Source organism: Spea bombifrons, chromosome 1 (genome assembly GCF_027358695.1).
Source record: "Spea bombifrons isolate aSpeBom1 chromosome 1, aSpeBom1.2.pri, whole genome shotgun sequence".
NCBI lineage: Eukaryota > Metazoa > Chordata > Amphibia > Anura > Pelobatidae > Spea > Spea bombifrons.
Genome location: NC_071087.1, coordinates 22,703,593 through 22,729,258, shown reverse-complemented (window position 1 = coordinate 22,729,258; position 25,666 = coordinate 22,703,593). Strand labels below are relative to the sequence as shown.

The 25,666-nt window shown below is 38.3% G+C and overlaps 1 protein-coding gene across 1 annotated transcript in view; it reads left to right on the top strand.

Moving 5' to 3' along the window:
- SCFD2 (sec1 family domain containing 2) overlaps positions 1 to 25,666 on the top strand; it is a 163,355-nt gene that overhangs the window by 135,148 nt on the left and 2,541 nt on the right. Inside the window, exons 7-8 of the mRNA XM_053458443.1 lie at positions 11,500 to 11,634; positions 24,023 to 24,142. Coding sequence (XP_053314418.1) covers positions 11,500 to 11,634; positions 24,023 to 24,142 — 255 coding nt within the window. The remainder of the gene's footprint in view (positions 1 to 11,499; positions 11,635 to 24,022; positions 24,143 to 25,666) is intronic.

The window sequence follows — 25,666 nt, the reverse complement described above, 5'->3', positions numbered from 1 at the left end:
AAGACCGAATTGCTGCGTAACAGTACGCACACATTTATGTTTTATACTGTACATTTGCATGGACTATAAATTCTGCATATTCTGCTTATTTATGTGCAAATAATTGTAGGTTTTGTACCCAAATATTGGATAGATGTGATAGATTTTGTAGCATACAACTACCTATTGTAAATACTCAAACCTTACTAGGACATGGGTCTTGCATTATATTCAGAATAGTGTTATGCCTGTACCAGGGGTGTCCAACCTGTGGCCCCCAGCTGCTGCGGGACTACATATCTCACGTATTGCTTTTTCAGCTAAGGGGTTAGCAGAGGAGTATGGGAGATGTAGTCTTGCAACAGTTGTGCTGATACCACAAAAAAGACCAAGATGAAAAGTAGAGATGTCTCCTTTAAATAAATAAAATTTAAAAAGCAAGAGAGATCACGTGTTTGAAAAAATAATAATAATAACTTTATATATTACTTTAACATTATATATAAAATATATATGAACATGGTAAAATAATTGAAAAATAATATGAGAAAACATATGTAATGGAGTGAAACCATAAAACAGGGAAATTATGGTGAAACAAACATATAATTAAAACAGCCCTGGTCATGAAACGGGTGAAAGTCAAATAGTCATGTTTTGCTCTAATGCTGTTGGCAACTAATATACATTTACTGATTTTAGATGTCTGTCTGTCTTTGTATACATTGTTCAAATGGGTGTATATATATATATATATACCGTATATATATATCTATCGTATATATATATCGTATTTGCTCGATTATAAGACAACCCTGATTATAAGACGATCCCCCAAATCTGAATATTAACTTATGAAAAAAGAAAGCCTGAATATAAGACGACCCTGTAGAAAAAAGTTTTACCAGTAAATGTTAGTTCATGTAAACTATGTGAACAATTGTTTGTTAATAAAAGCTATGATTGAGAAAAATATTGTTTTTATTTCCTTTTTTTTTTCAACCTGCCCCCCCAGTTATGCACATCTGCCCCCAGGCTTGCCACTCTGCCCCAGAAATGCCTTATACCCCATATATGCCACTGTGCCCCATGATATGCCTTTTAACCCTCTAAATGCCACTGTGCCCCATGATATGCCTTTTAACCCTCTATATGCCACTGTGCCCCATGATATGCCTTTTGACCCCCTATGTGCCACTCTGCCTCCAGAAATGCCTTATACCCCTATATGCTACTCTGGCATTTAGGAGGTTAAAAGGCATATTATGGGGCAGAGTGGCATATAGGGAAGTAAAAGGCATTTCAGGAGGCAGGGTGGCATTAAAGGGGTTAAAAGGCATTTCACAGAGCACTCTGTCTCCAGAAATGCCTTACACCCCCCCATTTAACACTCCCCCTCCCTCCTCCAAACTTACTGGTGCATCCTCCTGTGTTATGCCCCCCCCCTCCAACTTACCGGTGCTTCTGAGTCCCCAGTGCTTAGTCCGGGAAGCGTGTAGAGCTCTACGCGATTGTATCGTGTAGAGCTCTACGCGATTATATCGCGTAGAGCTCTACACGCAGCCCGGACTATGCACCGGGGACTCAGAAGCACCGGTAAGTTGGGGGGGACATAACACAGGAGGATCCAGGTCCCCTGCATCTCGGTCCCCAGTGCTTAGTCCGGGAAGCGTGTAGAGCTCTACGCGGTTGTATCGCGTAGAGCTCTACACGCAGCCCGGACTAAGCACCGGGGACTCTGAAGTACCGGTAAGTTGGGGGGGGCATAACACAGGAGGATCCAGGTCCCCTGCATCGCTGCGGGGGATCTGGATCTTAGTCTCATAATCAGACCTATTTGAGGTCTGATTATAAGACGACCCTGATTATAAGACGAGTGGTATTTTTCAGAGCATTTGCTCGAGCAAATACGATATATATGTATATATATATATACACACAATACCTATTTAATGGCACAAAACCTTAATTGCGTTGCTGAGAAAAGAAATATTAGCTATTGTATTCTTTCACTTTAATACTTAATCATACTAAATAAACACCGAAGTCTTTTCAATTTCTGCAACAAGAAGTTTTTGCTTGCTATTGTGTCATATGACAATTAAGCCTTTCCAGCTAAAATTATGAATGAGGCAAGTTTTTGCATGGGAAAGTTTCAAGCATTCAACATTACTAGGAAGGAAATATTCAATGTTGCCTTTAGTTACAAAGGTGTTAAATTCAGAATATGGAACAGCACATGCTGTAAAAACATTGCCTTCTGTCTGTTTTCAGAAATGCTGACCTAATCTGTAAAGAAAACTTTTGACATTCATGCCTTTTTATTGGCTTGGAGGAATTTAAATATGATGTACAGTTGTACACACTTGGACAAACAGGTACACATAGGAACACTGGGAATTAGATGTAACACAATTCTGATGCAACATTCAAGAAGGGTTTTTTGTCACCATAGCAACTAATGGAATGGTTCTGCTCCTTGGAACATTGGTTGTTATGGTAATAAGACCACTTTGCCCCGCAATCCTTTTCATATACAGAACAGATATTAAGTTACCAAGGTCTGTTATTTTGTGTTAACTTACACCTGTAAGAGAGAAAATGGCAGGCCATCTATAGTACAAAACTAAAAAGTTCCGGTCAGCTGTCAGGCTGGATTTGACTTCATTGCAGCCAGTAAGAAACTAGAATCCCCTGAGTCATAACCAGGTTGAAAGTACCTGTACTCCATGAATCACGAATCTCCTCTTTGGATACCAAGCTTCTGGAGCAGTACCCTCAAAGTCTGTCTTCTTCTGGGTATTAACTAAATATTCCAGGTTATCGCTCCAGATGCTCAGAGTCTAGCAGTAAAATGATAGCAATAAAAAGGGTCTTTAAACCCTAGGAATCTGTCTCTGACAAGTCTATGAAGTAATTACATAATTAGTGTAAGTGCTCATACTATATCAGTCTAAATGATGCAATATAACTCCTGATATTGATGACCACAAATAAATGAATGCAGAAGAGCATGGGATTCTATTTCAGTCCCTTTATTGTTTAAAGGCTCCCTCTTTGTTTGAATCCCACACATTTACATATAGCTTTTACACTATTTAGGGTTTTGCTGATTTCAGCCAAAATCCGGAGGGTGTGACCCATCCACCATGCTATTGCGTGTGTATGTCCATGCAGGGATTATGTAAAGGTAGAGTCATGTGTATTTTCAGGCGTATCATCCTCTTTCCACTTGTAGGTCCATGGCTTCTCTGGCTGAGTTAATTTTCTGTTTTTGGAATTCCCAGCTCCGCTCCATTAAACCCTGCTGTTCTTCAAAAAGCCGTCTATTAGTCACTTTCAGCCATCCTTAAGAAGCACTGACATATAAAAATAAACTAACCCCCTATCACCCTCAGCTCTGCTCTGCTCAGCTGTGCTCTAACTCCTTGCAAATCTTTGTATTCCTTGTCCTTGAATCCAGAAACACCAGCACTTCAAAATAATGCTTTCCATATTAGCAAGTTATGCTACAAAATGTTAGCAAATTCATCACACATGGTGCATCAACCTTTTTTATTATTGTATTTCAATGTATTATTTACCAGATACACATTTGTATGCAATATATTTGCATTACTGTTTTACCATCTGCATTTCTGATGCCCGTTTTCTTAGTGTATGAGTTCCATCGATTTAGAATGCAAACAAATTCTTGAACATTAGGTACAAAAAAGTGCCACAGTGACATGAGCCTTCCAACCTTTGGTTGAAGTATTCAGTACGTTGTTTTTATTAGTTAAGAGATTGTTCATTATTGTAACTTAGATGAAATCCATATCATATTTGAAGACATTTACCGTATTGGCTCGGATATAGGCCGCCCCCGTATATAGGCCGCACCCTAAAAGTTTGGTGCTTTTTTAAAGAAAAAGTTTTTTTCTTTAAAAAAGCGCCAAAAAAAACATACTGCTACTCTGTCCCCCCCGAGATATGCTGCCACTGTCCTCCCTCCCCGAGATACGCTGGCACTGTCCTCCCTCCCCGAGATATGCTGCAACTGTCCTCTTCCCCCCCCCCCGAGATATGCTGCCATTGTCCTCCTCTGGATGTGCCGGCACCGGAAGTTGTATACGCGTATTGCGTAGATGGGCCCCGCAAGACGCCCGGGATTCTGCTCCGGTAAGTCGGGGGAGGGCAGAGGTAAAACGCTTCGTGTGGACGGTCCGCGCGATGCGCTTAGACAACCTCCCGTGCCGGCAACCACCCCCCCCCCCCGTGGGAAGTGCTGGCAGGGGAGGCTGTCTGAGCGTATCAGAGAGTAGGATGCAGGTCCCCTGCACCGCTGCGGGGGATCTGTATCCTAACCCCGCTGCCTGCCCGGCGCCCGGAACTGCATGTCCCGGGCGTCGGGCGCTAGACCCCGAATATAGGCCGCACCCCCACTTTAAAGACTTAAAGTGGGGGGGGAAAGTGCGGCCTATATTCGAGCCAATACGGTATAAAACATTTAAAAAAAAAAAATTATTTCAAAGGGTTTTCTTGCCGATGTATGATGTAGGATTCATAGGCTTCTGACCCATGCCCCCTTTGGGAAAATGTTCCCCTGGCCCGCAGAAACTCAGATATAATTATTTATTGAGTTACATTGTACACTTATCCTTAACCCTTTAAGGACAATGGGTTGTCCTTAAACCCATTAAAAACAATGTACTGTGAGCCCGTACATGTAGGGGCTTTGTCATGAAGGGGTTAAAAGTATTCATAGTAAACAGATGTAGTTGTTTCATTGAAGTATCATTTCAGTAGAGTATATTGTTGGTATCTGTTAATGCATGCTATGAATGGTATCAAAGAAAACATCAGAAAAATAAACCACTTCAGGTATATTAAGTGGCGTCATCACAGACTGTTATTACTTGGTGATCATATTCACATGCGCAGCTAACAGCCGGCACGTTCAGCACACGAGGAAAGCATTCCGCATAAAGACTGCCCCCTAAAACAGAGCATGTGAGCTGCCACGTGTTTACACACGCACCTTCACTTGTCAGATGAAATACTGATGAACATGTAGCTAGTGTATTGTTCAGTACATTTATTTCAACATATAGCAGAAGGGCACAATGTCTTTTGAGACAGTTATATGTGGGTTTATTGATAGGAGTGCGGTCTGTTGTGGAACATACATGTGAATTATTTAAAGAAATTATACCCCTGGAAACATTATAATTTTAATTGTGTTTTGAAAAGGTTAACACTTGAGATCCTATAGATAGAATAACAGATGAGCTTTAGATGTGCTGTGGTTTTGTAATAGTTGAAGTAATGTATTTTTTCTTAATACAAGAGGGAGAAAAATCTTTTTTCCAACGTTTTTGCTTTTTGGTTCATATAAATATTATATCATATTCAAGGAAAATAGTATAATGTAACGTGGAAACCACCAGTGTATTTGGCTTCCGGAGCAAGTGGCTGGGTTGCTATGACTTAACTTTAAAAAAACGTTTCTCAAACTTTTCTCTTAACTTCTCCTTCATAACAGTGTAGCCTTTATGGAATACAGTGATTACGAAAGTCCACAGTTTCAGTCATATGCTGCTAAATAAACAATAGAATAGCTGGTTCTTTCTACTGAGATGTTTGTAGTTATAGTCTATGGGGAATCACCATATCTAGGAACCCTTAGGGTGCTTACGCCAATATCCGGCGCACGGGATGAATAGGCAAATTTACCATGGAAAATTATTGTTGAAAGATGAGCCCTAAAAGACTAATTTAGTAGGAATCCAAGTATATAATCTGTTTACAATGTTTGTTCTCAGAGTAAGCTTGATATGGTTTAGCACTGGTCAAACTTCTTCCTGTCCTAACTACTTCCTACTGGTCCCTAAGCACCTCTTAGAAACAGAATTTGATGGCAGATAAGACCCATATGGCCCATCTAGTCGGCCCATTTTTTTTTCTGATGTAGAGACTCCAACCTTAATCAGTCCTTGGTCTTGTTTTAGATTAAGGATAGCTTTATGCCTGTTCAGTGCATGATTGAATTTCTTTATCTATTAGCCTCTATAACTTCTGATGGGGGGCTGTTCCATTTACCCACCACCCACCTTAAAATATACTTATGTTAAATCTAAACCTCTGACCTCTTGTTCTAAAATTTCTCCCCTGAAATAAAGCATCAGAATTAGACTGAAGAAGATGCCACAAAATCCTTAGTATTTCCAGAAAAGCTAATGTAGCAGAGTCAATGATATAGGAATAAGGCTATATTTTCACTTGTTATATGAAGTAGCAAACATATGTCACATGATAAGCTGCAACTCGGCTAAGATATTTTTTATTGCTTGTCTCTAGATGTTTAATATTATAACACAAACTCACATATTTAATGCCCAATGTGTTCCTTGGTTTTCCTAATAATTAAAGAGCAGCTATCACCATCATAGCTTTTGGTGTAAGTTAGTTGATTGACATCCTAAGTATAAATGATGAGTGAACCCATCATAAAACAGTGTTTAACACCAACAGTTTCATAAACTAAAAAGACTACACTGTAGTTTGGAGTAACTGCTGCATAATCTATCCCCTTCTTCATCTATTTGAGTTTGCTCTGTCCCTGTGGCTAGACCATTCTCCAGGGGAGGGCTGACTGCCTACGGCCTGGGGGGCTAGTCTAGTCAAGTGGCCTATTGCACCACCGAATCAGCCCACCATCCATACCCATCTTTTCCTGATTTTCAAACACATGTTGATGTAATGTGATGCGATTGGGAGTACGTCAGTACACTAAAAAAAAGTCTGATGATCAGGAAACAGATGATCAAATACACACCAGGACAGGCTCTGCCACATCGACACACCAAACACACACACCAGTACAGGCTCTGCCACACCGACACCCAAACACACACACACCAGGACAGGCTCTGTCACACCAACACCCAAAAACACACACCAGGACAGGCTCTGCCACACCAACACCCAAACACGCATACCAGGACAGGCTCTGCCACACCGACACCCAAACACACACACACACACCAGGACAGGCTCTGCCACACCGACACCCAAACACACACACACCAGGACAGGCTCTGCCACACCGACACCCAAACACACACACCAGGACAGGCTCTGCCACACCGACACCCAAACACAGACACACCAGCACAGGCTCTGCCACACTGACACCCAAACACAGACACACCAGCACAGGCTCTGACACTGACAGACACGCACACCAGGACAGGCCCTGTCACACTGATACCCAGACACACACACCAGGACAGGCCCTGTCACACTGACACCCAGACACACACACACACACCAGGACAGGCTTTTTTCCTAAAAATAACTATATCTATAAGAATATCTAAAGAAAGCCCAGCCCTTCTATATCTAAAGAAAGCCCTTCTTGTCCTGAAAAAAACCAATATATAACTTGTGTGGATTCAGTAAACAAGACAGCTAAACACGAGCGCCGCAGAACTGCTAAAACGTCATGAGCGTCAGTCATGAAGGGTACAAAAAAATTAAAAACATCTCTGTTCTTAAGGGGTTAACGTACAAATGCTAGCTGTAATGTCCATTTACGTGTGACCATGATGTAGAATTGTGCTTCTGACCCATGCCCCTTTTAAGAAAATATTCTCCTGAGCCGCAGAAACTCAAATATTATTTACAGAGTTATATTCTACACTTATCCTTCAAAGTATACATAGCAAACAGATGTAGTTGTTTATTGCAGTATCATTTCAGTAGAGTATATTGTTGGTATTTGTTAATGCATGAATGGTATCAAGCAAAACATCAGAAAAATAAACCACTTCAGGTATATTAAGTGGCGACGTCAGACTGTTATTACTTGGTGATCATATTCACATGCACAGCGTACAGCCGGCACGTTCAGCACACGAGGAAAGCATTCCACATAAAGACTGCCCCCTAAAACAGGCTTCATATGCGCCGAGCTTGCAGGGCGGCATGTTCAGCTTCTGGAGGGGGCATGTACATGTGAGCTGCCACGTGTTTACAAGCTAAAGGACGTGGACAGCAAAGTTTCGCAAATCAGCGGCGCTGCCTGGATCCCATTGTCATTTTGTTACCATGTAACAGGCACCTGGATGACAGACACTTGCTATTCAGAACAGCTCATTCATTAATGAGCCTCCTATCACACTTCCTTCCCTGTATAACTCTTTTATCCATGACAAAAAAACAACTCGCTATAAGCAAAGGCCAATTATGTTTTCTCATCCACAATGGTCCTTTCACATAGAATTACATGGAATTACAATATTTAGTGTTGTCTTGAAATTGCCAAATCTTACGTCACAGGCCGGCGAAGAAGTTTGAACAACAATTGCTGTGAGAAGTATTTGGCAGGCGGTCAGAAAGCTGATTTCCTCTCCACCGCTTCATTGCTTCTTGTAACATCATTAGTAATTGTAATTATGGAGGACATGTTTCTTTTTTAGCCTTTTTTCTTTCCAGCCAATGCTGCTATTTGCATGCTGTCAGTTTCATACAGCTGGTTACATGTGAGACTAGCAAGAAGTAGGGAGATATTCAACCATTTAAAGACAGGAGAGCCATGTTGATCCAGCACTGGAATTGGTTGGTCGCAAGTATCACATGTCAGGAGATGTGTTTAGCCAGACACATGTCTGGGGGGTACATTGAGGCACCACTCAGCTATCATATGCAATAAAACGCATATGACGGCCGGCGTGTCCATTTAATGCGGTCCTATAATCCGGCAGTGTAAACTAATATCAAACAGAGACCGGAAACACACAGGCTCCGTTTACTGCCTGGCCATATTACATTAAATGAAATAAATACTAACGTTTACCAGAACTCCCACATTTTTAAATCCATACATATTTATTCCTTCTTTCCAGAACTGGCACAGCACTTCTATATAGCATCTACTTTATATATGCATCATCCATACATACAAATATTTATAATTGTAAAAACTGTATAAACAGCATAAAATACAAAGAATGTTTAGGTAAGGTAAATTTTCCAAGCTTTGTGCCTCCTGAACCTAATAACTAGTTGTGCCACCCTTTGTCTTGTACGTAAAGGAACCTTGTCACCAATTTCGTGGCAGAATTCTTTTAATTCATTCACATTGGAGGGTTTTTGAGTATGAACTGCCTTTTTAAGGTAATGCCTCAGCAACTTAATCAAATTCAAGTCATGCCTCCAAAACCTTCATTTTGTTTCTTGTGAGCCATTCAGAGGTGGATTGCGCTTGAGCTTTAGGTCACAAACTGATGGCCGGACATTCTCTTTCAGGATTTTCTGGTAGGGAGCAGAATTTATGGTTCCATCACTTATAGCAAGTCGTCCAGGTCCTGAAGCAGCAAAGCAGCCCCAAACCATCACACTAACACCATTGTGTTTGACTGTTGGTATTATCTTCTTATAGTGGAATGCTGTGTTACTTTATGCCAGGCGTAACAGGACCCATGTCTTCCAAAAAGTTGCACTTTGGTAGACTGGCCACACCTGGGAAGGTTCACCACTGTTCCAAGTTTTCTCCATTTGTGCATAATGGCTCTGTGGAGTCCCAGGGCCTTAGAAAGGGCTTTGTAACTTTTCCCAGACTGATTGATGCCAATGACCTTAATCAGTTCTTGGACTACATTAGATTAAGGCAATATGTGCTGCTTTTTATGACCTTTTAGCCGACTTCAGTTTGCAAGACCAATTTTATTTAATTGTTTAGATTCAACAGGGCTGGCAGTAATTATGCCTGGTATGTCTAGTGACATTATCTATTATATTTGGTTTATTGGTTGATTTAGTAACTAAGGGGCACTTATTTTTTCACATAGAGCCAGGCAGTATTGGATAGCTTTTTTCTTCTATAAATGAAATCATCATTTAATAACTGTATTTTGTGTTGACTTGGGTTAACTGCGCCCAATATTAAAATTAGTTTAATGATCTGAAACATTTAAGTTTGACATATATGCAAAAACAGAAGAAATCAGGAAAGGGCAAATACTTTTTCACAGCCCTGAATGTATCATAATATGTTTTGCTATATACACAAACACTTGGAATGATAGCCTTTACTGAAACGTTATACACATGAGATGTTTTCCCCCCCCTTAAATATCATCCCAGTTGTCAGACATGCCATAGCCTGATAAGATTGTGTGTTTAAGAATTATCCACATTATTTGTGTTGTTACATTAAAGTGTACGGTACTGAAGTACCCCCACGCTGGGGTGTTGATAGATCAGATAATCTCTGTATAATCTACCCTTCTGTATAGCACGAGAATCCAAATGAGTTTCATTGCATCATATTATCATCAGCTCTTCTACAGAATCTTCATAGTCGGCTGACCTGGAATTATTCAGTTTCTAAACAAACATTTGGAATCGGAACTTCCTTATACAGGCTTCCTATATACACGGTTGGGAAAATCTTGGCAAGAAAGAAATCTAGTAAACTGTCCTCAAAATATTGTTTCATTAAGTTTGGTTACAGATTGGAATTGGTACAGAATGGGGCTCATTGCTTCACAGTGCGTTAGGGGATATCCACCACAAAACATGAGCCTCCTGTACTTAGCATGGGGAAAGCTTTTAAAATGCAGTGTGTTCCCAGCTAAGCTACTTATTGTTATTTGCAGATTTCATTTAATGCAAAAAAATACTGATTACTCAAACCATTCAAATCAGAGCAGCCTTGATGGCAATTGACCCTCTCCCTCCTCACCAGCCCACACCGTTTTGTTTGGTTGCATTAACACAAGTAATGTAAGTGTATGCGTTACTATGGATATCCCACCCAAATAAATTATATTCCATATATTCCATTCAATTTTTTCAGTCATATTCCATTTTATGGTGAATAAGACTGAAGGCCAGTAAATGAACTGAGACCTCATGTTGCCAGTAGATTTCCTTGTGGTTAATTCTCAGTCAATGGTGACCCTTTAAATCAGTAGAATTATTAAAGGATTAAATTCAAAAGCATTATTATTATTTGCCAGTATATGGCGCTGGCAAATTCCATGACGCTGTTACAATAGGAAATAGAAATATTTAATAAAGGGAAGTTAAAATTGGCAATTGAAACATAGTGGCGCAGAAGGAAAGTCTTACAGTCTGCTGGATTGTGGTTGCAAATAACATTGTTTTTCAGTTAGACGGTTGTAATTTATTTTTGTGGCAAAGCTTACATCATCAGATATCATGTAGTTGTGTCTGAGTTTCCAGTAGGTTTACATCTGTATTGTTTATCCCAAACACCATACCAATAATAAAAATTAATCTCCGGTAAGGGGCTTTTGTGACGGTGTGGTTTCTGAATCTGGAGAAATATGAGTAAATGTTCTACAGAAATGAAAAAGATTTGTCCTATTCTACATGTAGCGCTTTCTATGAGAATTGATCCGGTTTGATGAATATGCCAATAAATAAGCCACTCTTTCAAATACAGTAGATTGATTTTGTTGGTTTGTTTTTTTCCGTGGTGGATGTCTGATATGTAATGTTTCCCCACAGGCCTCTTACAAGCCATTGTTGAAGCAAATTGTGGAGGAGATCCTACATCCTGATCACGCGGAACCTCTTGACATTGAGCACATGTCCTCTGGTCTCACTGACCTTTTAAAGACGGGATTCAGTATGTTTATGAAGGTGAGACCAACAATTAACAACCTCAAATATTGTAATCTTTTATTTTTCTTACAGCAGTTCAGTAAAACAAACATTTTACACAATATATGATTGGAGCTATTTTACTCAGTCTGTGTACAGTTTCTTGTTTATAACCAAGCCATGAATTCACCTCGTGTCTACAAATTGTGGGCTGATCCTGTGCTCAAAATCACGAGAAGAAACAAAGGTCCTTACCACCATCCAGCTCTGTTAACAGTTCTTTCAGGGATTACTTGATAAACGCGCTGCATGTTACAATAAAACAGTTACCACTAACAATTAAAATGCTTGTATCGCTTCATTTGGTATCTGAACCCTAGACATTTTTAAACTTTTTTTTTTTTTTATCTTCCTGGGTTTATAAACGGTTTTAGATATAAATCGGGAGTATATGGTTCACCAGTCCTAGGGCAAAATATACTAGCCATTTAGAAATGGCTAGCAATCAAAAGCCTTCACAATATTCTTGGTGGTCTTTGGGCTGATGCAAGGAGTTCATTAGAATGTTCACATGTGAAATAGGAAGCTTAACCTATGTTTGTAAAAACATCATTGTGATAAATGGTTATTTCTTTTTTTTTTTACTTCAACTTTAAATGGGAGATGGCCACATGTGACCAATACCAATTTAGTTTGACATTTTTAGAAGGATTTGTATATGAAATGAAAGGAGAGAAAGTGAGATATTTTCATTTAAAGCAAGGACTGTGTGAACAATATGGAAGAGGTGTTAGCTCTCATCTCATCTGATCTGAAATGTAGTATTTTTCAGTTTCTAACCACCATAAGTGCCATTCTCCAAGTAACATTTACAAGGCTACCAAGATTACAATGCAATAACTAAATATTTTACCAAAAACCTCTGTCCACTGAGCTTGGAGTTAGATAATGAAGCATGCCAAAAACTCCTTTAATGAAGCATCTTATGTCGCAGAACATACTGTTCCTAATGACAAATCTACTTGTCCCTGGAAAATTAAACATATTTGCAAAGTGAAACAGACCTAAATCTTATTTGCCCTTGCATAATATCACCGCTGTATAAACAGACCGATGATCCCGAGGTTGACTTAGTTGAGTAGAATATTAAGGTTCCCCCACAACGTGAAGGGTTCTAGAATAAAACCGAATACGAGATGCACATGATCTGAAGCCTCATCTGGACCAAATTCTACAGTCTGTCTGATGATTTGTCCTTAACCACGTCTTTGCTTTGTGTATCTGCAGAATTATTTCTCCTGGCAGCCTCTAGTTCATTGTACAATGTGTGTGAATAAAGCCATGTCGGAAGTGTTTAAGCACATGTGCTTCCACATGACATTACAATGGAGACAAATAAACAGATGCAGAATGCGAATGTTGTGACAGAAGCAATGCCAGAAATATTGTGCTGGGGATGTGCTTAGTTCATTATAGAGTTAGCAGTTTTTTAACATTTTTTGTACACATGTTGCTTTGTTATCTATTTACTTGTGTGCGTGGGCATTATTTTTTTGATCCTTGAGTCACCGTGATTGAGTAATATCATGCCAGCCCATGTGAACCGAAAAAAATAGGATTCATTTGATGACCTTCTTAGCTCATATGGTTATGTATCATAATTATGGATAAAGTTAATTTCATGTCTAAGTCGTTTTGATAATTGCCTGCATAATAGGTTAAAGCACGTCAATAAAATGTTTTGAATTACAAAAGTATGTGCAGTGGGTGTACGTGGGCAGCAATGAATATTTGCCCGTAGCAGTAGCAGCGTGACTATAGGGTACTTTATGGTAGAAATTGGAAAGCCTCCGGGGTAATTCAAACACCTTGAGTAGAGTGAATCAATGAAAGGAAGGAAATGAATGAAGTAAAGTATGAACATGTGTATACATTACTGTTTTGACTCTGGCTTTACATCTGCCTGTGAACATTTTGCGAATACCCATGTGTAGTTGTCTGCCAGGTTTGTTATTATGTTCTCTGTATTTCCCACTTGAGTAAATGTACTCTCCTTAAAAGCAATGCTTCTGACTCTCTCCAGGTCAGGATCGGTCAGGCACATCTTAGTCTGTGTCAAAACAACCTTGTTGGTTTGTAACTGACATGGAGAAATGATTTATATTGGATTTCAAATAACACTATTGTAAAAATTGCCTTATGAAACATTGCTTGAAATGAGATAGAGAAGAAATTGTGCTTTAGTGTATATTTTGTGTAGAACTTTTCTTCTGCTAAAATGTAATACAGAGACAAACTGCTGTAAGATTCTCCCGAAGAATATAAATATTGTAGATGAATTGTACTGGATTAAAATAGTAATGATGCTGATCAACTAATGAATTAGAGGAGATCTAAGAGATGGGGGATATTATAGAAACATTTAGATATATAAAAAAAATAGGAAACAGACAGGAAGCAAAATACTGTTGGGCAGAAAGTCTTAATCTGGGATTTAGACAAAAAAAAGGTTTGAGGCTTTTCTAACAAGTAAGAAAATGGCAAGACAAGGATTAGTCTGACTGCTCTCGTCTTCCATTAAATTCTATTGCTTTTCTATCTCTTTGTAAAGGAAGAAACATTTTGCAGGCTCTCCTTCTGGATGTATTTAGAATGAAAAGACTTAAATGTACGAGGTGAACCTTTACCCAGGGAAGACCATAAACTCAGATTTCCGCCAACTCAGACGCTATAACTAATGCTAAGAATTGCAAAGTTAGTGTCAATGTAACATTTTTCGACTGTGATTTTATATAACTGAATATATGTAAAAAAATATAAAGATATATAAAAAGCTAAAACACACTCCAGCACATGCATTGGTCTGTCAACCAATTCCCAAAGATCTCAATAAAGTGATGGTTATCCAGAGTAATTGTAGCAGCTGGATAGTTCATCCTAGGATAACATTGAAAGATTCGTACAGTGAAAAAAAAAAAGAAGACATCAGCTTCTAATAGTAAATGTGAGGCGCTTGGTATGAAAGTCAATAATGAAAAAATTCTTTCTTGTTCATATTCCACTTATAATGGGCCTGTGTCCACTGAAATCAATGGACTTTTGTTACTTTTTAATGCTGATAACCACTCTAATCCTATTCAGAAAGCAGATAAAGAGAGGTACGCCATACAAACCTCATACTAAATGTCTTTTTTCCCCCCAGATGAAACTTGATTATTTTTTTGCAGTGAATTTCTTTCAGATGGTATCTTTCACTTCAAAAGAGAGAGCCTTAGGCGGCTAAGCTGTAGATTTCAGGGTACATATTCCTGGCAGAGGCACCTACAGCTCTCACACAGCCAAAATGAAAGCTTGTTCAGAAGTGAACTGCGCCTTTTCAGAACATTTCCACGGCAAATGTAATTTCATTTCACGTGTACTCATATGACAAGTGGCATTTTGAGTGAGTGCTATTGCAATTTGTGGTTTGGAATCCAAGCTACATCCGATGAAGAAAGCTCTTCCAGGCTCTGTTTTCAAGCAGACTTGTTTTGACTGAAAGTAAAATAACGGCTTCGTCTTCGGTTACCACAAGAGAGTTCTTAAGAAAAACACTGCTAACTTTGTGACCTTTTTTTTTTCGGCTGGAACCACTGGTGTTTTTTTTCTTTTATATAGAATGGAAAATACAGATTTAGTTCACTTTAATTTTCTGTATAAGCAGTAAAGACAATAAAACCTATTCATTTAAAATGGGGAAAAAGAAGCTTTCGTAGCATAACCAAACCATCAGTTTATATGTTTACTTTATTGTGCTTTGTCATAATGTATTTGTACAATTTTAGGCATGTGTTGCAGCCACATTTTTGTGGCATTTATGCGGTTTCCTTGGTTCATTGAAATTTTCGTCTATATAATGTGTATGTATGCATACATATATATATATATATATATACACAGTATTTTAAAGCAAAGCCCAATGAATAAGGTCATTGTCACGCTGCCGGGACCCAGTACCAGCAGGCAGACACTCAGTGGTTCTCAGCCGGCGGCTAGAGGCTTTAAAAATCTGTAACTGCAGAGTACTCCGATACTTTAGTGTGATCCTGGTATTGTGTTGGCTGTTTTTGACCCTTAGCTCGTCTGACTACTCCCCTGCCTTGTGATTCTGCTACAGATTGATTCACCTGTATACCATACCTGGCTTGTCCAACTACCTGTTCCATTAAAAGACCTCTGGATTGGTTGTACAACTACCTGTTTTGTGTATCGAACCCAGTTGTGTCTGGCCATCTATCCTGCATTAACCCCTGGTTTCCTGTATTATCTGCCTAGGACCCGTGCCTGCAGTTTACCTATACAGGTATCTGGTTCTGTTGGTCCTTTAACAATAACACTTCTGCCAAACTTTACTTGCCTACACCTGAGCCTCCTCCCGGTTCTGGTCTTCCTCTTAGCTTGGGGCTCAACAATTTAGATGTTTCAATACTGAAGAACTTCCGCGGTGCATGCTTTTCTATGATGGCAGATGCAAGTTATTTTTTATTTTTTTTATATTGTCACTAAATAAAATCTGGGGTTATTTTGTCTAAATATCTCCTTAAAGTAAACCTTTGATCCTAGAGGGATATCCCTCAGTTTGGTACAGTAAATATATATAATATAGTGATACAAATGCTCATGTAGTTAAGTGCATACACAAGCGATTGCACATTTTGGCAACTCTACATGCACTGCTGTCTGTCCATTATTTGATCTCCAAGCTGGCATTGGGAGCCAACAAGGTTATAACAAAGTTCAAAAAGGTGTTTATTGACCTTAAATTATTATTTTTGTAATGTATAAAGCTGTGTAAATCCTGGTACACATATTAAATTTATATATGGGTTTAAGTAGCATACAGTTGGCATGCAATTCCTTCACGCCTTCTTTAGTAAGTTTAATAGTCATCACTTATGTTCCTTAGATAAAGATGTACCTATGATATTAAAAGGACTTTGTACTGTAAGTTATTAAATAAGCAATCGCCTCTGTAAAACATACAACATATAATGAATAAACCTGATGCATCCTGCGATAGTTGAACTAGTTGAAGTATTGGTTAATGCTATTGTTATGGGTAAAATGTTCACAATGAGTACCTGAGGTGAGGGAAATCCCCCCCCCAGTATGGGTACATGCACTATATCACGTACGCTGGGTTGGGTGCGTATGTAGCTACAGTCACATTTCATTTCTTTTTTGAAGGTGCCAATTTAGAAAATGTAAAAAGTGTAATTATCTAAATATATGTTGAGTGTTCTACTAGACATACGGTGTTTGTAGAGGTGTCACATTTCTTACATGCTTTAAGTGGGGATAGAAAGCAGAATGTCTAATCTATTGAAGAATTATAAGAGAGCACCATGCACTGTTTTGTCATCTCACCTGTCTGTGACACGGAAAAAGTAGTATTGATCACAAATATAGAAGATGTGTCTTATAGTCATTGCTTTCATTAAAACCTCTGATATACCGTATTGGCTCGAGTATAGGCCGCCCCCCAAAAGTTAGGTGCTTTTTTTTAAAGAAAAAAAGGAATTTAAAGTTGCCACTCTGTGTCCCCCCCCGAGATATGCTGCCACTCTGTGTGTCCCCCCCCCCGAGATATGCTGCCACTCTGTACCCCCCCCGAGATGTGCCCCCCTCCCCTAGATTTACCAGTACAGACTCCCGGAGTCCCCGGTGTCTTGCGGGGCCAGCGGGGGACATCTATTCTACGCAGAATGGTATACAACTTCCAGTGTCGGCACTTCTGGCACCGGAAGTTGTATACCGTTCTGCCTAGAATAGATGTCCCCCGCCGGCCCCGCAAGACACCGGGGACTCCAGGAGTCTGCACTGGTAAGGAGGATTGTTAAAGCTTACCGCGCAGATGTAAAACCCAGATTATTTGGAAAAATTGAAAAACCTACTTCTAGCTTTGCATTTGCTGAAACACAGTTACAAATACGCTGGAAAAGTAGTTTCTGGTCCTTCAATTACATTAGACATGCTTCCTTTCTGATGGCACTTTATGTTTGTACAGCCTAACAACTATAAAAGTGTCACCAGTGCAAACAGCTCCATAATGAAATATTTAACATGTGTTCTGTACAGCTGAGCCTATTTGTATCTGCTAAATTATCACTTTGAAACAGAAATGTAGCTATTTGTGCTCACCCACTCGGGAAGCACATCGTGTTCCACGACAGCATTATGCCCACAACCTGCTTTTTAATAGCCGGAAATGAAATTGGTGGTAAAACAGAATTGTATAGGCTCCTTATTTTAGATGTAAAGTATTTTTAAACAATAACCAATATTTTTTTTTAATTTTAAGCTAGCTAGCGGTCGATCTCTGTAGTAGAGGCTGAGCTGTCCCTAAATATTGCTAACTTATAAGTGATGCCTGGTGAAATCAGGAGAAAAGTATAGTTAAAATGATACCATTTATTGGCTAACTGAGAGTTTGATTGCGAGCTTTCGAGACCAAGTTGTTAGGTCCCTTCCTCAGGCATTAATGGTGAAATCAGGGAGTTGATGTATGAATTTCTGATTTGGTGTGTGTGTGTGTATATATATATCTATATAGATACAAGTGCCACTCTTAGGGATAGACCAGCCACACTAGTATAATTACCCATGGGGTAAGTAGAGCTGATTTGGGCCAGTGCTTCCCAATATAAATCAACTGGTTAGATTGAAGACATTGCGGGAACTGTTGATGCATTTACAGTCGTTTCTAGGGCTCTGGTGCTGCACTGGACCTCTGTAAGAGGTTGTTGACCAAGTAAAGAAGGAAAGGTGCAATTTTCTCAGGAGTGGCTTCTGCCAAAAAAAGTTTTGGGGTGTCTCAGAAATGACAAATATGTACATACGACAAAGCAAGGAACATACCCAGCAAATGCTGTTTAAAAACACTTATCTAAAGCATAAATTTTGGGCATATGACACAAAACCATTGAAAGGGATCTAGATAAAATACAGCTGTACAGCTCAAAACTGGCTTTCTGTGTCCAGATCACTGCCTGTTGAGTGTGACATTTTATTTATCATGTATTCATTACACCCTAAACTAGGTTTTCCAACTTTACTGCATTTACTGCCTTTCTACCCACTATAAAAAGACTTGATAAGGGCCCTTCTTGCATTTTGTTCCAAATTGGGATGTCATATACTTGAGATATGTCCTTTTAACCCATTGTACAGCGCTGCCAGATATGATGGCGCTAAATGAAACAGTAAATAATTGGTTATATTAATCATATTTTATATACTTTTTTATATACTTTTATGAAAACGTATATACTTTTTATCATGTAGATTAATTCATACCTGCATAAGACTTTCATTATTGTGCTTTATATAGACAACTACAACTTTTAGATTGTTAGTGACTAATACCAGTATATAAATGTCCCAACTGATTGATTTTGACTATATGTCAAACAAAATCTATTTTAAGTGCTGTACTCCCCACCTGCATTGGTTGACACTATATTTTACACCCATATATGCTGTGTTAGTAAAATGCTAAATGACAGGCTTCCTAGAAGAGTGGAAACCAACCAACTACATATTAATGTCTATTTATTTAGAATGCAATGTCATCAAAGTCCTTTTGGGTGTAATGGTCAGGCGTCCCAATACTTTTGTCCGTTTAGTGTATGTTATTGGTTATTTAATAAGGATTTTTCGTAATAGTTCTGTATATGTTATTACTTTTTACAATGATGTTTAACATGGAAAAGGGGAGTTCAAGCAGTCATTGTGGTTTTAATAAGTTCAGGAAAAGACACTGATTGTTAACCATAGGCTGAGCCATTGGCTTCACATATGCACGGTATATTTTTTTAGTCCATAACAGAACTCCAAAAGAAATCTGTGATCTTTTTAAATATAGCAATCTAAGGTCAAAATAGACAAACCAAGATCTGAAACCACAGCGAAAACCTAAACCAGTATTTCAAATAGTGAAGCCAAAGTGTTTTGGAATATCCAGGACAACTGAGCAGTTTATACATGGACTTCTCGGATAAATCTACATGGAGGTTTAGGGATCAGTCTTCGCTGAGCTTTAAAGTTAGTTTCTGGAATCAGGAATGTGAAATTAAAGGAATTTTTTGATCAGGGATTATATGTATGAGGGGGTCCCTAGGTCATAACAAATGTTACTGTCTTTATGCAATGATTTATTTAAACTATATAGCCAGTACTTTTAAAATGGATCACACAAGCCTAAATTATTTTATGTTCCCTGTATTTTTAAGAAAGCGAGTTGTATCTGCTAAGATATGCTTTGTGTTCCGTATCTTTCCGACTGGCAGCTCAGGGGCTGTAGATGCGTGCTGATGATGAACGCCAATCAATTGAGACCAGAGGCTGTTGGAGCAATCTTCTCTTACTGGACCTGCAATTAGGATTGCTCATTTGGTTCATAAAACTATTCTAAATAAATTCTATCACACATTGTAGGAGCAGTGAGTGACTGTCAGCAACCAGATCACCGTTTGCAACAAGGCAGTGCCGGTCACCCTGAGAAAACAGCTTGTAACTTCTAAAGTACACGCTGCCTACTCAAAATTTGGGGCAATAAAAAGATAACTTTTTAACTAAGTTTTTTTTTAATTATTATTTTACTGCCATTTATACCATAAGGCATCCTAAATAAGCAGTTTGGCTCTCTTAATCCAAGTGCAATGGCTAATGCTGAGCTTCATAGATCTATCCATCGTGTGATTTTAATTGAGGAAGACACACATGGGCCGCTTTCCTATGACACACGTGCCCTTTGGTTATTATGTTTAGGCTGGTTTTCATTTTGTTGCATAGTTAATTAAGTTGAAGGGAAACAACTTTTCAAACCCACCTGTCTTTGTTTATAAAGAAGAAACCAAAAATGTATAATTGAGATTAACTGATCCAATTTCTAAAAAAAAACCAAAAACCTCTATTTACTGGAAAAGTTTATTTTTTTTTATTTTTTTTACTATTTTGATTATCCAAATCTCCATAACATTTTCAGATATAGAAAAAAAAAGTAGATCAAAGTATAAGTAGAAAACAAATGAACACAAGTAGAGCATTTCGACCAATAAAGTAACATTGCTGTTTTTCATTTATTTTTGAAGTACTCTCTTTAACATGGTAGAATATATTCAACGATCCTCACGTGCAATAAAACGTGTCCATGTTTTAATGTGGTTTGAAGTATTTAATTTTTATATTAATCGGGCATTGCTTTTTTACCATCTTTTTCTGGAGTTTATTGCACCCCACTATTTAAAGTTTACCGCAGGACACCTTTTACACAGAAGGTTGTTTATTGTGAAATATTAATAGCCACATATTGATTGTACTTAAGTCTGTATGATGTGTGACTCACCTGCCTCTTGATAATAACGATCCCATTTAACTATGTAAAGCACACGCTGTATGCTAAAGCCATTATCTGTTGTATTATGTATTGCTTGCAGAGCCTGCCCAGCCAGCTACTTAGCAGCAGAGCTAGTAGTGGATCGTTCTGCTGATAAATGACCCTCTCGTACTGTTTGCCCATTTCATAAGTAAAACACTGCTTGTGGCAGCTACTCGTAAACCAGCCATCTTGTGAAAATCAATCCATGTTCGTCACTCATCAGCAGACAATGGTCTACAATGTTGGCTTTCTCCGAGCTTGAATCACGTGTGAACTTATAATGGACATGGCTCACCTTGCTGTATGATCGAAGCCTTTACCTTTACTCCTAAAGAAACATAATAGCATGAAAGTCTTTTTATTCTCTAAAATAGCACAATGCAAACGGTTCATAGAGCTGTGTATGTGCAGAGTAAATATTAGCCCCAGATTAGCAAGGCCATTACACAATTTGTTTTATACTGAAAAACATGATAGTGTGTTTTGGGGTTTATGTTTTTCAGCCACTACTTAATCCTTGGTCAATATTGGAAATATGGTATATAAACGAATCGCTGTAGATTAAAATAACCAAACACAAATCCCGATGCTATGGATACTGCTTAGATCACAGTGTCGATGTACTTAACTTTTTTTTTTTAACTGGAGGCTCTGTAATTAAAACTCTTATTCAATACAACAATCAAATGGTCTACCAGTAAAGAGTAATGGAAAACTGTGACTCAATGTAATGACAGCTAATCCATTTTGACATTTTTTAAAAAAAAATTCAGAAGATTATTATTATTATAATACTCGCATCTTCTATTAGACTTTATAACACACTAATAGAAGCCTAGAATTGAACATTGAAGTTGTTTTACATTCAGATATTAGGGAATTTAATATATGCTCACCTCTGCAAGCTCATGACAAAACTTTCTATTGATGCGGTTGCCCACATTGGGATCACACTTAATGGCACAATTTCACTCACTTTGCTTTCTAGACACCATTGCATAGTGGATGAGAAAATGTATTTGTTTGCACTGGAGCTCATACTAAGAATATAGGTTCTTTTTTTATGTATTTATGGCATAAACCATTGTGGAGCAGTCTCACCAACAAATAATATATATTAAAGACTTAGGTGTCCACACTTTGCTCAAGTTTTGTTTCCTTCAAGCAGGCAATCCTTGACCAGAAAGCCCTCCCTTTGAATTCGGAGAGAGGACTGTCTACACTTCCCATGGTGGGCCTTCTTAGACCCCCTGGAACTTGCATGACCCAGTGTTGGAGCTAGCTGGTGATAGGTCAAATACATAGGATACCAATTAACCTCTTTTTAGATTTGCAATAAAAAAAAGGCAGTACTCAGCTGCAGTTCCCTACCTTTTATTAATGGCGAAGCCTGGAATTATTCAAATCAGTATAGGTGATCCAGTTTTATGTTGCATTTCAGCTTTGGAAATAATTAATAAGGGGGATGCAATTTTAATATATTGGACAGACAACGACTCAAGCTGGCGCAACATTTGTAATGCTGAAGGGTAAGTAATAATGGAATGAAAGTATTTCTTCTCATTCCATTTAGCCTGGAAGTTAAATGGAACTGAACATCTTAGTGTCATTTTGGTGACTGGTGCTATAAGCTAATGATTTAATTGCAAATAGATCTTAATGATTTCGTGTTTTGTCCATGTGTTTTCAGTTCTGGTTATAATTAGTATATATAGTAAGGTGACAATCATCTGCTCCTGATCAACAATAAAAGTATGTTTACTTTTTTCAGATTATGTGCTGTGCTTCTTCTGATTTACGAACACGTACAGATAGATTCAGAGGTTTCCATCTCTAGTCCTGAAAATGGTTTTGTTCATTAAAGAGAGAGTTGTAGATTCAGCTCCCTCAATTAAGTATTCATTATGAAGGGTGTCCCTGGCATATTTCACCAGCTAGAAGGACTGAGCCGGCCCTGTATAATGCATAGTTTAATGGGTGAGGCGATTTGAAGAAATCTCGCTGACATCGCTATATATTATGCAAGGTCAGCCAAGCTCTTCCTGCAGCTCCAAGCTCAACCGGGCTGGACCTGCATAGTGAAAAGTGATGCCAAGGAGCTAAAACGCAACTCCTCTGAGTACTCTCCTCTCAGCTCTGTTTTTAGTAAATAGAATTATCTGTGCGTACACCTTTAAAGCCTACTGACTCAGTAGACTACCTCAACAGTTTCTTGGATTTACATTTTCTATTGTATTTACTTCTCTAATTTCGAGAACAGTAATAGAGATTTATTAAGATTAATAGAGAGTTTATATCGCATTATTCACATCTTATACAGGCAGTCTAATTCAATACATTTGTAATTTGTATAAATTCTGTTGTAAAATGGATGAAATATTGCAAATATAGACAATGTGTCAAGGTGAGACATACACTTTGGTGTTAAAAAAGAACCCAATATATTGTGCGGCTTGCTCTACGGGTATCAGTTATATAGATGAATGAAGAGTACATTGAGCTTCATTGCTTTCAAATTGGGCAAAATACATTTGCTTAAGTGCTCACATCTAAAAGGACGAGGAAACCTTTTCCAACAAGCAAATAAACATGTTAACTAATCTGTCCTTGACGTCTATCTTCAGGTCCTGTACTAAATTTATTTTTATGTTTAAATGATTATTCTGCTTTTGTCTCCAGAGGAGATTGCAATATCCAAGCTCTTAGACCGTGATGCAGTCCTTATTTCCGAAGCTTGTAATAGGAAATATTTTTCTCAAGAACAATTACTCCAATGTTTCATATTTGTGTTTAGTTCGTGTTTACAATGTAACAGCTTTGTACTCTCTATTATAGTGAATAGAGTTTCATGAAACCAGAACAGCACTCTTCATATTCCTGAACGTTCATAAACCATCTGTGTGCTACAGAAATGACCAATACCCGTTAGTCAGATAATAGGTTAAGACTCAGACGTGTATTTTATTACCTTTGATGTATGTAACATGCTTGGTGTTTCTGCATGTCTAGGTTAGCCGTCCACATCCTGGAGATGCCTCCCTTGTGATGCTGTTTGTGATTGGTGGAGTCACTGTGTCAGAAGTCCGAATGATAAAAGACTTAGCGTCGACCCTCAAGCCCGGTATTCAGGTACTAATAATCTTTAGTTTGTTTAAACTATCCGTACCTAAACTAAATGTCAACTTTTTATTCTAGTTGATTTTTGTAACCTGCCACATTTCTTCTAATCTCCGCCACCTCTCTGTCCCAAACCATTGTCAGTTCCCATGTCTCTCAGCTTTCCATGCTACCTCATGCTCCTGTTCATACTGCAAACTGATATCAATGAATGTGATTAATGTACTTTGATTATCAATTAAATGTAACTTTTCTGTGTCAAATAGGCTAATTCTCATCCTAAGAGTGATGAGACAAGAAGGGCCAGATCACTCCGAGATAAAGTCTATGTGACATTATCCTGAGACCTGAAAGTTCTATTGATATAGATTCTAAACATTTGCTAAAACATACATCTCTTGTGAGAGTGTTTTGTAATTTGAGCTGTAGGTGTCATTTGCACACATTGGATTAATAGGTTAATTTAACTTTTTTTCTAGAACTCTTTAATTTACAACTTAATTTATATCCCCGTAGATTTACTTTCCAATTGCCTTGCGAGCATAGATTAGTTATAAATCTGCACAATTCAAATACCTTAACAAGCACCCGCTGGAATATCATGCTGGGTAAACATTTATTTAAAGACCTTTTACTATTTATATCCCCTTACGATACATGGAAAATATAACACATAGAACATAATATGAATTGTCATTAAAAATACTAGAAATTCAGTCAACGTTGGTATCATCAACGAAATAGATGATTAAGATCATAATTCTGAAGTGTAATCGTGACAATGCAATAATGCATTATTATCACTAGAAGAGAAAATGATAATGCAAAAAGGCAGATCTGTTGCTGACTCCATCCTTTAAGCCCCTTGCGGGTATGCAGACAGACAAACGCTAAATACAAATCACTTCCAGAACTGCCTGATTTAAATCTGTGTGTCTACTCTAATTCATGCCACGAGAGGAATCCGCTTAAATAGTGTATACAGCACATGTCACTTTTTAAGACACTGGTAACCAGAGAGTCAAAGCAAGCAGTTTAATTGCCCACTGGGAAATCAGAATCAGTTATAATGTGATCAGTTCTAAACTCCAAAGCCAAGTATAGACAAAATACATATTGAGTGGAGATCACCCAAATCCTTTCAACAAAATCGACTTCAAATTTTATTTAGCATAGCAATATGCAAATTGCAGATTAGAAATCACATCACCAAAAATTAGAATAAAGGGTACCTGTCCGATATTACATTCCCATTAAACGCATAAACAATAATAATAGGTCTCTGTGGTTTTGAATCTGCAAGCAAAGATATTTTGAGAGTGTGTAGCGGGAAAGAATTAGTCTTTATCTTTTTCTGAAGGAAGCTGATATACATTCTTTCCTGTTTGTTGCAGCTTAGGGCAATGTCTTAAAAGTATTCATTAATCATTTTTAAAGAACATTCATGGGACATGGTAGATACTGTATAATCCTCTTCATCACGTTAATGCGAGAGATGCTCTGGTGTTGCTGGGGGAGTGCTTGTCATTTCACTGA